This window comes from Chrysochloris asiatica, unplaced genomic scaffold (assembly GCF_000296735.1).
Source record: "Chrysochloris asiatica unplaced genomic scaffold, ChrAsi1.0 scaffold00023, whole genome shotgun sequence".
NCBI lineage: Eukaryota > Metazoa > Chordata > Mammalia > Afrosoricida > Chrysochloridae > Chrysochloris > Chrysochloris asiatica.
The window spans coordinates 18,924,128-18,941,994 of NW_006408541.1; the positions used below are offsets into that span (position 1 = coordinate 18,924,128).

At 40.2% G+C, this 17,867-nt stretch overlaps 1 protein-coding gene across 1 annotated transcript in view; it reads right to left on the bottom strand.

Annotated features, from left to right (window-relative positions):
* STK4 (serine/threonine kinase 4) overlaps nucleotides 1–17,867 on the bottom strand; it is a 107,567-nt gene that overhangs the window by 75,250 nt on the left and 14,450 nt on the right. The window contains exons 4-7 of the mRNA XM_006839259.1: nucleotides 16,514–16,628; nucleotides 13,906–14,070; nucleotides 5,640–5,807; nucleotides 189–326 (exon numbers count right to left, since the gene is read on the bottom strand). Of these exons, the coding sequence (XP_006839322.1) occupies nucleotides 189–326; nucleotides 5,640–5,807; nucleotides 13,906–14,070; nucleotides 16,514–16,628 (586 nt within the window). The remainder of the gene's footprint in view (nucleotides 1–188; nucleotides 327–5,639; nucleotides 5,808–13,905; nucleotides 14,071–16,513; nucleotides 16,629–17,867) is intronic.

Genomic DNA, 17,867 nt, shown 5'->3' on the forward strand with positions numbered 1-17,867 from the left:
ATCCCACACACTCTTATGTTTTCTTGCAACGCTGTATTGTTCAATGACAGAGCAATCCTTTCCAAGCTTTTTCTGCTTGATTAGACTCTTATGTAGAGGCAGGGAATGTCTCCTATGTCTTTGCTATCTCTCAGTAGGTGGCTGTATCTGAATGAAATGGAGACTGGCAGCAGGTCAGGGGTTCATACCTGTAGGAGCTGAGTGGCTGTGGCTCTCTGATCCGGGCTCTTTACAAGACACTGTTTCACAAAATCCGTGAAGTGATCTGACCACAATTCTGGCTTTCGGAATGTGGGAGGAGGGTTTGTAGGAATCATGAAGATTGCCTGGTTTAAAACAAACAACAACAAAGAAAAAGATTCTATTAAAGTGTTGTTTCTATAAAAATCTAACTGGGATTACATTATAAGCTATGTAAAATGGTATTTCTCTTATGCACTGAAAAGTCCATCCAAATTCCAACAAAAGTCTGGCGGTGGTTCCAACTCATAGCAGACCTGTATAGGGTTAAAGAGACTGTAAATCTTTATGGGAGCAGACAACCTCATCTTTCTCCAATGGAGCGGCTGGTGGGCTAGAACTGCCCACCTTGTGGTTAGCAGCCCCAACAACTACCTCACTACACCACCAAAGCACCAACAAAAGTCTGAGTAACACAAAGTAGGAAGTTGGATCATTAGAGAACCTGATCCTCTCTCTTCTCTCCTCTCGCTATCTCTCTGTCACATCTTCACTCACTCTTTGTGCTGTCTTGTCCCCTGAACTTCACAATATTGAAAACATTTTTTTGTTTTTGTTTTGCTAACCACATTACTTTCCAAAGTAGAAAGGCAAGAATACTCACATCCGAAGGTAACCTCACGTCCATAACTGTCAACTTTTCCACCACTACCCATGGCTGTAAGAAATCATAAACCCAAAAGCCCCTAAAATCACAAGGAATTCATTAACTTATAAGAGAAGCCAATCCAACATACTTGAAACAAACAAAATACAATTCAAAATTGGTCTGCTAAATTCTTCAACTAAAAAAAAAGCAATCATAAATAAGGCTAATTATTTCTTGAGTTTCATTTTAATAAAAGAAAAGCCACAGCTTTTGTAAAATAAATAAGTAGCTTAAATTATATTCTTTAAATAAGTAACTTAAATTATATCCTTTAAATCTAAAAATATCAAGCTTCTTTAACCCTATGTATACTAAAGATTATTCTTGTCCTACCAAACGAGACTTAAAAGAAAGATCCAAAGGAATAAACTATTTTCATGCAACCTAGCCACTTCTCATAACAAAGTCTCTGAATAATATTTACAGAAAGGCAAAAATGGTTACTACCCAAAATTATAAATACAAAAATAATAAATATGCAGCATTCATAAAAAGAATTACAAAACTTGCGAAGTATCAGAAAAGAAACAATACTGAAAAGTCAATCAAACAGACAAGAAAATTAGTGCAGATGGTGTGGCGCTGTGGGGTAATGCAATGGACCACAAGGCGGTAAGAGCTTCAAGGTCAGGGGTTCAAAGTCACCAGCTGCTCCTCAGAAACCCTACTCAGGTTTGCTATATTATCTAGAACCAACTCAATGGTACTTAACAACTACAACAAGGTCATTAAAACAGATATTATAACCATATTCTATATGTTAAAAAAATCAAGAAATAATAAAAGTATTATATAGAAACATGGCATTTTTTTTTTTTTAAAGAACCAAATTGAACTTCTACAGATAATAACCACAATGTCTAAATTTAAAATACATTAGTACTTCCGGCAAGATGGCAGACTAGACACATGCATTACTTGGACCCCCTAAACAACAAAGATACAGAAGACAAAATGAAAGACACAGATGAACGTTCTGGCATCCCGAACTTCAGAAGAAAGCTTAGAGAGGGGATGGAGTGTTTTCTGGAAGGAGAGGCTGAGCAGAGATAGCATGAGGGGGAGACTGACTAGTGAACTGCTGGCCAGATGCAGCTCCACCATCTTGTGAGCAGTTCTGGCAACAGAAGGAGCCTGGCAGAGTAGATTCACTCAGGCGACTGAGAAGGTGCAATGTCTTCTTTTTGCCCCGTGCTCTCTCAGTGACCAGGGGGGTAGCCAGCTCCCGTACTCTCTGAAGTTCAGAGCCGTGGGGTTGGGAGCCATGCCAGTGTGAGGTGGGGACCGGACATTTTGGTGACTGGATTCAGGTGAGCTCAGTTTCAGACCCAATGAAGTCCCTATGTTATCTTGGTGTTATCTATGTTCACAGCACTCAATCTGGAAATAGTTTGGAGGGGCCCTTGATAGAGCTAGTTTCAGTGTCTGTTAGGACCACAGGGTAACTGGGGGTAGGGTGACTGGTTAAATGCTGCTCTGGTGGCTCAGTGGTCCTACAAGACACCACAACTAGCTCCATCAATGGTTCATACAAATTACTCTGGACTGAGCGTCCTGATCATCGGTAACACCAAGGTGAATAGGAACGTCACTGTTGTTGTTAAGTGCCGTCAAGTCAGTTCCGACCCATAGCAACCCTGAACAGGGCTTCCGAGGCTGTAAATCTGTACGGGAGCAGATAGCCTCATCTTTCTCCCAAGGAACCGCTGGTGATTTCGAACTGCTGACCTTGTGGTTCGCAGCCCGATTCGTAAACACTATGCTACCAGAGCTCCTTAGGAACGTCATTAAAGACCAGAAACTCTGCAGTCACATCCCTCCCACACCCACCTCATCAGCTCCTTGAATTGCAAGGGCCCCAGAGATTTCTCCCCTGTGGGTTCAACAACAGCACTGTTTGTTTTTACAAATAACAACCTCACAATGCCCTGGAGACAACAGTCAATTTGAGCCATTTTCTCTTGTTTCTTCATGTAAGCCAAAATTGGGATGTTGTTGTTGTTGTTATGTGCCGTGATAGAGGGTAGATACATGCTAACAGGGGTGACAGGGCAGACAATATACAACAAGAGGAAGGTTTGTAGAGGAAAGATGAAGATAGCAGGAAACACAGGGAGGAATGCAATCATTACAGTGAATAGAGATAAATGTTGTTAACTATTGGTACATGGATGGGGATTGCAACCATGTAGTGAAGCAAAGTATATGGTTTATTGAAGGTAAAACACTGATATCTGCTCTGTACACTTTCAATCAATTAACAATAAAAAAGAAAAGAAAAATGACATTAAGGACAATTTGGAGCAAAACACCCAGAACTGCTTCCCCAGACCCACCACCAGCAACTAATTTTAAATTTCAGCCTTTCTAGATTATACATTTAAATACTTTTTTTTCACATGACTAAAAAAAAAAAGTACACTGTGTAAGATTAATGGCATATGATATGACTGGCTACTACAAGAAAAAGCAAGTTGTTCACCAGGAAGCCATCAAGGCAAGCAATCAAGTTCCTTCAGGACAAACCCCTCTCTAAGACTGAAACTCAAAGGGAACACATGAGCAAGTATGTAAGCTTGCTGGTGCCCATGTTGGTCTACTGGTGAGTGGAAGAGGAGGATAGGCAGCAATGAAGAAATGGGCTGACTTCAGCCACACTCCACAGACTCCCATGGACCTGGAGATGAGAGAGAGAAGAAGGGCTGGTTGGTCCAAAGTGTGGTGAGACCTGGAGATACCTGAGCCTATCGACAAGGACATAGCCACAGAGGGCTAGAGCTGAGAGTGAAGCATCCAGCTGATATAGATAGGGATGGGCAACTTAGACACTGGCGACCTAAAATGAGGGAGTGATAAAGGCACGCAGTGACTGGCTTATAAGGTTTCAAGGGGGAGCTTAGTTTAAGAGTGTGTGGGGAAAGAATGAGTCCCCAATGAATAGTTTTCATCTTGTCTAGATGGGTCTGGTTAAAAGAGATGAGGATAAGATTCTTATGATTCAATAATGAGTAATTGTTATCATAACGAATTGCGACTCTCACAGTTATAAAGGTAGAAGTTTTGTAACAAGAACAGGAGAGTGGTTAATCTTACAGTGCAGAAACAAAGGACCATAGGATCATCAAGGGAGAAGAGCACAAGCGGAATGTGGGACCTTATCCAGAGAAGCAGCAACACCAGAGTTGGAGGCAGAGATGGGGACATGAAGAGAGGGAGCAGCTAAGGACTCTAGATTCATGGAAAGAGAGGGACTGAGAGCTGGCCGCCCAGGAGGCAGACTTGCAGAATGTGTCCTTTGGTGGTATAAATGATTATAAATGCCTGAATGTTTAAAAAAAAGGAAAATTGACTAAAGAGAAACACTGGTAACTGATGGTGCATGGAGGGGATTATAATCATTGTAATGAACAAGGTGTATAATTTGTTGAATGTAAAACTGATGATATGCCCTTTAAACTTTTACTCAATCAATAAAAACCTTAAAAAAAAAAAGATTAATGGCATATGAAGGTACTTTTAAGTTTACCAACAATGGAAACTAAAAGATAATGGAATTTTCCACAAACTTTTTGAACCTCTTCCCTCATATTAAATAACAGAGAAGAAAAAGATTTGTGAACTCGAAGGCACAGTAGCAGAAACCATACAATATTTAAGGAAAAAAAAAAATCTAAACATATCACCAGTAAATTCTGTGCCCCTAAAAAGGGGAAGGAGCTTATCTTTGGACATGAGTACACACAGTTTTTTAATCTAGTCAAATCTCCAAATGGGGCAGCGAACTCATCTGAGGAGGGTGGAGTTGGGGTAGGGAGCTATGCTACTGCAAAAACTGTGGAGCCACAAAAGAAGGCAGGGCATATTGTTAAGTGTTGTTAAGTGTTGTAATGAGGGGTCCTAAGATGGGTAAAGCCTGGGGGCCCTGTAGGGTGCTCACATTAGGGAGTTTCAGTGCACATGCAGCCCATGGTCCCCTAGAAGTGGATGGAGGCTAGAGTGCAAATGAAGAGACTCTGGGGACCCACAACCCACAATTTACAAATTCAAATGTCTTCAGGGGCCCCACAAGGAAAAGACAGCAAATCAAACAGGCTTAGTGTTAGAGAAGAGTTCAAAAATGAGTTTGCTTTAATCTTAATATCACTATTGGTAAAACGTCAGTAAAAACCCTGTAAGAGACAACCACCAATGCCTGAGGACACTATAGGTAATCTCGAGGACTGTCCATGTCCTGTATAAAGGAGATCAGTATTGCTTAGCTCCTCTTAATGTCATCATGTTAAAATGGTTGTTGGAGTCAAGTTTGGACTCCAGTGACCCTGTACAGGGTTTCCAAGGCTTTAATGCTTTTCAGGAGCAGAATGCCTCATCTTTCTCCTATGCGATGTCTGGTGGGTTCGAATCTCGGACCTTGTGGTTCACAGTTCAGTGTTTATCATATGGAGCCACCTTGCTCCCATATTAAAATGTAGGCTCTAATATAGTTTTTAACTTCACGTAGGTCAAAGTAAGCATTTCTGTGACCCATGTTCAGCCAGAGGGCTATCGGTACACAACATTAGCAATGGAAAGGGCTGAACCAGGCTGGAATGAACCAGTAACTACATCTAGAGCTGGAGAAATATGATCTTCCAGAGTGACACTTATAACTTCCTTACAATTCATTCAGTCCCAAGCCAAGCCAACCACTGAGCTAACCTTCTAATGATGACCAGTAACTAGCCACCCCCCTGGTTGCCCATTTTCTTACCCTCATTGGGTGGATGTCGGCATATGGGGGTTTTCCTTCAGCCATTTCTATGGCAGTTATTCCCAGCGACCAGATGTCTGCCACACAGTTGTACCCAATTTCCTGAATCACTTCTGGAGCCATCCAAAACGGTGTTCCTATCACTGTATTCCGCTTGGCCATGGTGTCCTAAAGTCCACAGAGGAGAGAGTAGCACTATACATCAGCACTAGTACAAAAAGCAAAGAAAGGCCTTGAATAGGAAATACGTGAATTACATCTAAAACCCACACTGAAGACGTGATCAAACATGTCACAAAAGAAATTCAAATGACCAAGAAATACATGCAGATTATCAATGATTACGACACAAACTGAAACAAGAGACAGTCCCTGGACCATGAATATCTGACTTACATATACCCCGTAATTACAAACCAACATTTGTAAAGCCTGTTATATTAAAAACTCAAGAAACATAATAGCATGAGCACTACTTTGCAACGTGCATCAAAACAATGTAAATACTATGTTAAAGATGAGGAGTCCTGATGTGGTGCTATAAGGTAAGCACTTGACCACAAGGTCTGTTTGAACCTCAAGATCGGTGGTTCAAATCCACCAGCCACACCTCGAAAACCCTATCAAGGGTCACTATGAGTCCAAACTGACTTGACAGCACTTCACAACAACATGTTAAAGATGTAGTGTATCTAGAGTGTTTCTTTCATTTTTCTTTTTTTTAATGCATATAAAGGTACTATATGGAGTCCTGGACTGCTAACCACAAAGTCAGCAGTTCAAACCTACAAGTTGCTCCTTGGAAATCCTATACAGGATCACTATGAGTCAAAACCAACTCGATGGCACTTAACAACAATACACTATATACTAGGATAAACACTTGCATACAGTATACAAGTGTTTGCATAAAGGACAAACCATACCTAACAGTTGCAACTTACATATAAATGTGACTTAAAGACAGATTTAGGAAAAGAACTAGTTTGTAATCTGGGGACACCCTAAATCATATTATATGTTTGAGAAAAATTAAAAACATTAAAAGTAACAACTGCTGGTGGAAAGATACATAATTCCATATGTTACTGGAGTATATAAACTGGTACAACTTTTTGGTAGGTTGTGCTGTTGTTGTTAAGTGTCGTTGAGTCAGTTCCGACCCATAATGACCCTGTGTAGAGCTTCTGAGGAGCAGCTGGTGAGCCTGAACCGCCAACCTTGCAGTTCAAACTGACTTTGCAGTCCAGCGCATTAACCTACAGCACCACACCAAGACTCCTTTTGGTAGGCAAGTTGGTAGTTAATTATTAAACTCTTAAATATACCTATCTGTGATCCAAATCTATTTCTAGGTATGCTCACAAAGGCTGTTGACATGTTTTTAATAGAGAAAAAAGAAAGAGGAGATAGCCCAAATGACCATCAAAAGGGGTAAGATAATTGTTAATAAATATCATGTACAAGAAAAGAAGAAGATACACAGATGCTGGCATAAAAGAAATGTACAAGATACAGTGTGAAGCAAAAACATCAGATTGAAAAAATCAGGTTATACATAACTCCATTTTTGTAAAAGTCGTAACAATAAAAACAGTCATCAGTAAGAAGAAGACATGCAGTTATGCACAGCAAAAAAAATCTGGAGTGATATATACAAAAGTAATATGCATTAAAAGGTAGAATCAGTAAGGACACTGATGGTTTACATGAGCATGTACACTCCAGACAAGAAAGAAAAAATACCTAAAAAGAAAAGATATGTAAACAGTTGGGGTCTGGGACTTAAAGTAGAAGGTGCCCATGACAAACAAACACTTACACACTTTCCCATAACAGTTTGACTTAATAAAAGGGGATTTTCCTATAGGTCTTCCACTTTAGGAAGAGAAGAATCTTAAAAAGAACTAAATATGCAGAGTTCTGGTGTGGCATTGTAGGATAAACACTGGACTGCTAACCCCAGGCCGGCAGTTCAAACCCACCAGCAGCTCCTCGGAAACCCTATACAGGATTGCTATGAGTAGAAACTGACTCCATTGCACTTAACAACAACAAATATGCAACAGGACTTATCATCATCATCAGCCCATGTTCCTTCTCAAATGCCTGTAACTTAGACTGGTTGGTAGCCATGAGGAGCAAACAACAGGCGATATTTTTCAATCAATCTTACTGCTAGTCGATGTAAGAAATTAACACAGGAACTAACATACTACTTAGTATTTTCTTTAGCTAGGAAAAATTGAAATGGTTAGGAGGGTTTTCAAACGGTAGCCGTCAAAGTTGCACTGACCGAATTATTTCAATGAGAAATAGGTACTTGGATAACGGGAAATTTTTTGAAAATTAAAAGTAATGAGGGGACCACGTAAAGACACATGCATGTAGAGGTATATTTGCAGGCATATGTGTATACAGATTTTTGTGTGTTGTACATGCAGCCGGATACCGGCATACCTCAGAGATACTGCCAATTCAGTTTCAGACCACCATAATAAAATGAATACGGCAACAAAGTAAGTATCACAACAAAGTAAGTAATATACATTTTTTTTTATTTCCTAGTACACACCTAAGGAGCTCTAGTAGCGTAGATAAGATTGCTAATCTCAAGGTCAGCAGTTCGAAACTACCAGCTGTTCTGCGGGAGATAGATGAGGCTTTCTGCTCCAATAAAGACTTACAGCTTTGGATACTCTGTGCGTCACTATGAGTTGGAACCGACTCCACGGTACTTAACAGCAACAAGTGCACACCTGTGATACGCAGATGATACAACCTTGCTTGCTGAAAGTGAAGAGGACTTAAAATACTAATGAAGATCAAAGACCACAGCCTTCTGTATGGATTGTATCTCAATGTAAAGAAAACAAAAATCCTCACCACTGGACCAATAAACAACATTCTTATCAACAGAGAAATGACTGAAGTTGTCAAGGACTTCATTCTTCTTGGATCAACTATCAACATTCATGGAAGCAGCAGTCAAGAAATCAAACAACGCATTGCGTTAGGCAAATCTGCTGCACAGACCTTTTTAAATTGTTGAAGAGCAAAGATGTCAGCTTGAGAACTAAAGTGCACCTGACCCAAGCCATGGTATTTTCAATAACGTCATATGCATGCAAAAGCTGGACATTGAATAGGAAGACTGTAGAAGAATTGATGCTTTTGAGTTATGGTGTTAGAGGAGAATATTGAAAGTGTCATGGGCTGCCAAAAGAACCAATAGATCAGTGTTGGAAGAAGTGCAGCCAGAGTGCTCCTTGGAGGCCAAGATGGCCAAACTTCATCTCTCATACTTCGGACATATTGTCAGGAGGGACCAGTCACTGGAGAAGGATATCATGTTTGGTAAGGTGGAGGGTCAGAGAAAAAGAGGAAGACCCCCAACGAGATGGATTGGGAAAGTGGCAGCATCCATCAGCTCAAGCGTGGCAACGACAGTGAGGTTGGCCCAGGATTGGGCAGTGTTTCATTCTGTTGTGCATAGGGTCACTGTGAGCCGGTACTGACTCGATGGCACCTAACAACAACAACAACAACAAGTGCACATCAAAGTTTTGGTCACATGTGCTGTTGCTGTTGAGTGCAGTCAAGTCAGTTCTCACTCATAGCGACCTTATACAGGGTTTCTGAGGCTAAAAATTTTAGTGGGAGCAGAAAGCCTTATTTTTCTTCCTCAGAGCAGCTGATGGGCTCGAACTGCTGACCTTGTGATTCGCAGTCCGGTGCTTATCCCACAAAATCTCCTGTTTACATTATACTGTAGTCTAAAAGTGTGTAATAGCATTATGAAAAAGTATGAAATTATAATGAGAATAATCACAATGACACACAAAGTAAGCACAAGTTGTTGTTGTGCTCTGTCAAGTCTGTTCTGACTCTTAGTGACCCTGCATAGGGTTTCCGAGAGCAGCTGGTAGATGTGAACAGCTGGCCTTGTGGTTAGCACTCCAGTGCTGACCCTACAGCACCACAGCAGAATTCACACCCTGGGAAATATGGCACCAACAGACTTGTTCAACACAAGGCTGCTACAAACCTTCAATTTGTGAAGAACAATATTTGTAAAGCACAATCAAATAAAGCCATGCATGTACATGACAAAGCACACAGAGGGCACAGCTACACAGAGTTCCTTCTGGCTGTTGCTAAGTGCCATTGAGTCACTTCCTACTCATAGCAACCCTATATGGGGTCTCCAAGCAGCAACTAAAGGGTTTGAACCACCAGCCTTGTGGTTAGCAGTCCAATGCTTATCCTACAGTGCTATCTATACACCAGGACTCCAAATACCCTGAAGGCATAGGATCATGATCTAGGGAGACAGCTTAGTCAACTAGTATGACATAGTTCATAACGGCAACACTTCTTCATTTGGTGAGTAGCACCTGAGGTCAGAAAAGTTGAGGGTGGCCATCTAAAACAAAACTCTTAGTCTCTACTTACCCGGTATAAAACAGAATGAAGGCAATCAAAGGTTCAAAGAAGAAACTAGTCCACAGGACAAACTGTCCATATACTAAACCACAGCCTCCTCTACCCTGAGCCCTGAAGAATGACATGGTGCCTAGCTACCACTCCTGACTGTTCTGAACTGGGACACAATAGATGGCCCCTGGGAGAAGGGGAGAAATGTGCAGAACAAAATTCAAATTCCTAAAAAACTGACAGAGTCTAGAGCAAGCCCTGACACTATCACCCTAAGATACCCTTTGAAGGTAGACCTGAAGCTATTTCTGGAGGTCACCTTTCAGTCAAATAACTGATAGGCCTGATAGTGTAGCAGGTTACTCATTGGGCTGCTAACTGCAAGGTCAGCAATTCGAATCCACCAGCTTCTTCTGGGGAGAACAACGAGGCTTTCTTCTTCCACAGATTTACAGCCTCAGAAACTCTACACAGGGTTGCTATGAGTCAGAACTGAGTTGACGGCATACAACCACCACCATAAAATATCACCTGTGAGTAATGTGCTCCTATAGCCAATCAACTATATGAGACCAAAGGGCCAACATTTACTCAAAAGTAATGATGAGACGACAGGAAGGGGAGAGGAAGTCAGAGCAATGGAAATACAGGCAGCCCCCACTCTCTGAAAGTTCACTCTGCACCACTTAGCTTTTACAAAAGATCTATCTGTATTAGTATACTTTCACTAACTAAAAGAAATCCTAAGAGTATTTTTGCTTTTAGATAAAAGGTGAAAAGCAAAACTGGTGGTCAGCATGTGTTCTGCAGGGAGGCACGCAGAACGAGTGATGTCGCCAAGCTCCTTCCTGGGAACTCCCCTCAGCAGCTCAATGCCACATGGCCCGGCTTTGAACGCTGTCTGTGAATACTATTAGAATGATTTTAGACTTGATGTGTTATTTGGTCTGATTTGCTAAGCTGTTGATTGGGTCTGGGAACACACAGAAAATTTCCCATAAAAGTTAATGGCAACTGATTTCACTTTATGCCAATTCAGCTTACAAAGGCTTCCCAGGAAGATTCTATTTTTGGACAGCTGGGCATGCCTGTAATGAGACGGCTGACACGTGGTGAAAACTGTAACCAAAGGCATAGAAGAATCTGTATAAAAATTGTTCAATGGGAACCTAATCTGTGTAAATTTTCTCCTGAAGAACCAATGAGTGAACACTATCCATATTTCTCAGACAGAAAGGAAATAGGATCTTCTCATCTGAACAGAAAGGACATCACCCATTATTTTAAAAAAAGGAAAAAGTAGACAATTCTGTTTTGCACAAAGGACTTGTGGTAGTTTTTTTCATTTTTATTATGCTTGCAAAAACTGAGTAGATAAAATGGAGATTGCTGTTTGCATTCTTATGGAAATTTCTAACAAAATTTGTTTTCATTTTATTCTTACTTGTATAAATCATTATTAACATGACTTTGGAGCATTGCTGCACTTTAGGATAAGCACTGGACTGCCAGCCACAAGGTTGGCAGTTCAAGCCCACCAGTTGCTCTATGGGAGAAAGATGAAGCTTTCTGCTCCCACAAAGATTTACAGTCTCAGAAACCCTATACAGGGCAGCGATGATTTGAAACCAACTTGATGGCACATAACAACAACAACAAGACTTCATAATATAAAAAATAAAATTAAAATTTGGAAGGCAGCTACCTGACCAAGTAATTGGAAGAGACCCATATCTGTGCACAATCCAAAGAAAGGTGACCCAGTGGAATATGAAAATCATCGTATAAGATCATTAAATACATCATGCAAGTAAAATTTTGCTGAAGATAATTCAAATGGTTGCAACAGAACATTAACAGGGAACTGACAGATATTCATATTGGATATAGAATAGGATGTAAAACTAAGGATATCATTGCTGACATCAAACAGATCTTGGCTGAGAGCAGAGAATACCAGAAAGATGTCTACTTGTGATTTATTGACCCTGCAAAAGCTTCAAATGCGTGGATCAAGGCAAGCTATGGATAATAGTACAAAGAATGGATACTCCAGAACACTTACTGTGCTAAAAGGAACCTGTACACAGACGAAGAGGCAGTGATTCTAACAGACCAAGGAGAAACTGAATGGTTTAAAATCAGGAAAGGTGTGTGCCAGGGTTGTATTCTTTCACCATACTTAATCAATCTGTGTGCTGAGCAAATAATCCGAAAAGTTAGATTATAAGAGGAAGAACACGAGGCATCAGGATTGGAGGAGCACTCATTAACAATATGGGATATGTAGATGATACCACCTTGCTTGCTGGAAGTGAAGAGGGCTTAAAATACTTACTAATGAAAACCAAAAACTATGGATTACACCTCAATGTAAAAAAAACAAAATTCCTCTTAAGTGGACCAATAAATAACAGCATGACAAACAGAGAAATGACTGAAGTCAGAGATTTCATTTTGCTTGGATCCACAATCAACACTCAATGTTAGCAGCAATCAAGAAATCAAACAACATACTGCATTAGGCAAGTCTGCTACACAAGATCTCTTTAAAGTGCTCAAGAGCAAAGATAGTTTGTTTGTAAGGGGCACCTGACTCAAGCCACAGTATTTTCCATCAGCTCATATGCATGTGAAAGTTGGGCAATGAATAAGGGAGTCTGTAGAAGAAATGATGCATTTGAATTATGGTGCTGGAGGAAACTACTAAAAGTACCATGGACTGCCAGAAGAACAAATAAATCTATATTGTAAGCACAACCAGGCTACTCCTTAGAAGCCAGGATGGTGAGACATGTTATCTGGAAGGTCCAGTCCCTGGAGAAAAATATCATTCTTGGTAAAGTGGAGGGTCAGTGAAAAACAGAAAGACCCTCAACGAGATGGACTGGCACAGTGGTGGCAGCAAAGGGCTCAAGCGTAACAACAGCTGTGAGGATGGCACAGGACTGGGCAGTGTTTTTTATTCTAATGTGCACAGGGTCACTATGGGTCACACTTGACAAGATGGCACTTAACAATAACTACCACCATCATCCAAGAATGTGGATATAAATTCTTGCCAATTTTAGTGTATGCCTATCCCAAGCTTTGTCTAAATATACTTTCATCTATATTTATTTATTTTACAAAATCAGATAACTCGAGGTTTCCTGTTGGCAATGTGTTTTCACTGCCGTACATCATTCATGAAGCAGCAGGGGAATCAAAAGACTGGTATTCTGGAAGCACATGAGGAGAGCAGTTTCAGTAAAGTAACTTACACGGACTGGCTGGAGGTTGAATGAAATGATGTTGTATCAATCAAAGGAAAAAAAGTATGAATTTCATTTTCCTTCCTTTTTTAATGTGCTGATGTAGCCCTATGGAATTTACACTTCTACCCTATCATTTCTTAAGTGTTTCTTTTTATCGAAGTTGAACATGCACATAGTCAACTACATGGCCTGAAAGGAGCTCTGGTAGCACAGTGGTTACAAGTCGGGCTGCTAACCTCAAGGTCATCAGTTCAAACGAAACTATCAGCCATTTTGTGAGAGAAAGATGAGGCTTTCTGCTCCGGTAAAAATTTAAAGCCTCGGAAATACCATGCAGGGTTGCTATGAGCCGGAACCGACTCCACGGCACCATAACCATCACCACCACCACACGGCCTGAACCCATAAGAAGGACCTAAAATAACCCACTACCCCTCTTGTAATCTGTTAGTAGAGTCTACAGTTTCTTACTAACATGATTAAGTCAAGTGTTTTATTGTAAAGATAAATAAAAGGAATTTTATTTTAAGACAGAGCTGGAAGTGATCAATATAAGCAACATTTATACTTACCGTAAGCTGACCTGCTACCCCAAAATCTGCAAGTTTTGCATGTCCTTCTGTATTTAGCAAAATATTTCCTGCCTTGATATCTCGGTGTATTTTTCTCATAAAATGAAGGTATTCCAGTCCCTTAAGTGTTGACTGTAATATTGTAGCTATTTCATCTTCTGTTAACTGGAAAAAAGAACAAGAAGATCAACTTCTATCCATTTACATCAGCACACAAGAAAAAAGAAAATAATTAGATCCAAACAACTTTCCTTGAATATAAACATAATCTTTTATTCAAGCTGTGAACCACACTCAATAGTCATGGCTTAGAATACCATCAGTACACTCACCATCCCCACCCCCTGGCTGTAATTTCAGCCCAAATTTCTCTCAAAACATCAGATCTATATATCTGCCCACTCAACATCTCTATCTAAATAGCTAACAAGCATCATAAACATAACATGATAAAATCAAATTTTATTTCTACAACCACCCTACCTACCTTTCCTCTCCCCATCCACCCAAGCTACTCCTTTCTCCTGTCTTCCTTCTCTCAATAAAAAGCAACTTCCTTCCTCCAGGTGCCTGAGGTCATCCAAAAGCCTGAGGTTATCCTTGACTCTTGTCTCTCATCAAAATATATGGTCTGACATCACGTGATCCAAGCTGTCCTTATAACCTACCTAAACAACTCTAATCATCTACTAACTGGTCTCCTTACTTTGAAGCAGCAGCCACAGGAAGCCAGACTGAAGTCAGATCTGTTCAAAACCCTCCAAAGTCTTGCTTAATCAATCACTCAAAATAAAAGCCGATTATACTGTCATTCATTTTTATTGATGTAAAATATTCTATTGTATGACTGTACAACACACTGGTCAGGGATAAATACACAATAAAATACATTTTAAAAACTAAAACCAAAACAAAAAAAGGCCCAGTATAGGGTGGAGACAGCAATGAAATCAAATGTGACTCTGCCACGTCATCCTGTGAGAAATTCTGTCATAGGGTCACTGAGTCAGAAGTGACTGGATGGCAGTAGGTGGTTTTCTGTTTAGTACAAACACTGCGTGGACACCAAGGAGTACAAATACCACTTGTATGTTCGAAGAAGTACAGCCAAGCCACTACGCCACTATAGACCCAGTATTTTTATTTGTTGTTAAGTGCTATCGAGTCAGTTCCAACTCATAGTGATCCTGTATAGGGTTTCCGAGGCTTTAAATCTTTGCAGGAGTAGGAAGCCTCATCTTTCCCGCACGGAGCAACTGAGGGCCTTGTGGTCTGCAGTCCGGTGCTTATCATCTGGAGCCACCACACTCTTAGTATCTATATTACTCAGAATAAAATTCAAACTCATACCCGTGGCCAACCTTATCCAACGTAATCTAACTCTGCCTACCTAACGTAATCTCCTACTAGTTTCCCCCTTCAGCCACAGAGTCCTTTAACTATCACTCAAACATGCCAAACTCATCCAGGCTCAGGGTTATCACTGGTTACTCCCCCACCTAAAACGTTCTTTCCAGAGTCTTAGTGTCTTCTTGTCATTCAAGTCTTAACTTTAAACGTCACCACCACTGAGTGACCTTCCTCAACCACTGGTCTAAAGTGGCCTATCACTTCCCCTGACTGGATTCTCTATAGCAATTACCACTAGCTGGTATTTCTTTTACGGTTATCATCAATTTGCTTTTTGTTGTCCTATTAGAAAGTATGCTTCCATGAGAGCAAGGTTAATGTTGGTCTTAATTAATACTGGATCTCAAGGGCCTAGAACAGTACTCTGAAAATTTTTCTGGATAAAGTAATAGTTTATAAAAAACTTAGTACATGACTTCAAACTTATTCTAGCTCTCATAGTAACAGAAAATAATCTTTCATAATGGCATTATTCTTTGATTAATGATGAAGTTGAGTTTTAGATTTTGAGTATATAGAATGTTGTTATTGGTGGGCCATCAAATCCATTCCAAATCCTGGTGACCCCCATGTGTGCAAAACTGCTCCATCGGGTTCTCAAGGTTGTGACCTCTCGGAAGCAGATCACCAGGCCTGTCTTCCAATGCACCTCTGGGTGGGTTCGATCTGCCAACCTTTCGACTAGTATTTGAATGCTTAACCTTTTGCAATACACAGGAACTCTTAATATACAATGTAGAAGTTAGTCTGTGAGCATGCTGCATGTGAGAAGACATTCAAAGCCAAATTTAAACATTTAAAATTTACAGCCAATTTGATAGTTAATTTTTCTCCCAGTTAAGAAATAAAAAGAAACTGGAAAAGTGAAAATACCACAGAATTGTGCCAGAAGAATTTTTTGAAATGGTATATATTGTTTGCTGTGTTTCTTTTTATACACATCAAAAATTTTAAATGTGTAAGTCAAAAAAATCAGGAAATAAGCAGAAGACACTGAAAATGACTGGATTGGGTAGGTGTCAAAATTGTCACATGGAAGACGGGTCAAAGAGCAAACAGTAAAGACCCAAAGGAGAGAGGAAAGTCGCCAGCCATTCCTAGATATGGTAGTAGGAGAAAGGACATGGATGAATACCCAGAGGAAACGTGATGGCAGAAGAGACAAGCTCAGCTGCCTGGGTCTAGAAAGGAGACTTACCGTTTTATTCCGCAATCGAATGATGTCAGACACAGAGCCAGCCCCACAGTATTCCATAACAATCCACAAGTCTGTGTTCTTAAAATAGCTGCCATAATATTTGACTACATGAGGGCTAGAGACAGACAGAGTAGGATACAAATTAGTGGAAGAGACCTCAGGCATCTTGAATTCATGCTGTCAAATGCACAAAGAATCATCTCTTGTTCAAATGATCAATTCAAACTCATGGTTAAGAAAGGTGCCTGCCAGGTAAAAATGTAAAGTAGAATACTTTTCTGTTGTTAAGTGCCATCAAGTTGGTTCCGACTTATAGTGACCCTATATAGGGTTTCCAAAGAGTGGCTGGTAGGTTTGAACCACTGGCCTTAGAGTTCAAAGCCAACTTTGTTGTTCAGTGCCTATCCTACGGAACCACACCAAGACTCCCAAAGGACATTAAATAATAAAACACTCCAAAAATATGTAGGTCCAGCATTTCTAAAAAAATTTTTCCTAAGAATTATGAATATTTATAAAAATGAAAATGTAAGTACCATTTAAATGCCCACCATTACAGAATTTAGGAAATAACAATAGATCTACATAATGAAATATCATAAATCTATGAAAAATATAGCAGAATATGTAATATGAGAAGATACTCTTTTTATGAAAAACAAAAAAACAGATTATGGTGGTGGTAGCGTGAGCTCTGGGAGCATAGTGGACATGAATCGGGCTGCTAACCTCAAGGTCGGCAGTTCCAAACTACCAGCTGTTCCATGGGAGAAAGATGAGGCTTTCTGCTACCATAAAGATTTGTAGCCTCGGAAACCCTGTGCAGAGTCACTATGAGTTGGAACTGACTCCACAGTACTTAACAACAACAAGTGTGCCGTCAAGTCATTTCCGACTCATAATGTGCCCATGTAGAGTTTCCAAGGCTATAAATCTTTATGTGAGCAAAAAGTCTCACCTCTCTGCTGACCTTGTTGTTAGCAGGCCAATATGTTACCCACTATGAACCGACTCGACAGCACTTAACAACAACAACAACATGCCACCATAGCTCCATTACAAAAGAATTTTGTTTTTGTTAAGTGTCGTCAAATTGGTTCCAACTCACAGCAATCCTGTATAGTGTTTCCGAGGAGCAGCTGGTGAGCTTGAACCACCAACCCTGAGGTTCAAACCAACCTTGTAGTCCAGTGTATTAACCTGCAGCACCACATCAGGACTCCTTATAAAATAATGAGTATAGTAAAAAACAAAAAGAGATATGGAAGCTATATAGACCAAGGAGTATTAAGCAATGCTTGTTTCTCTAAGGGAATTGATTACAAGTGATTTTATTTTCTTCTTTTTATTTATT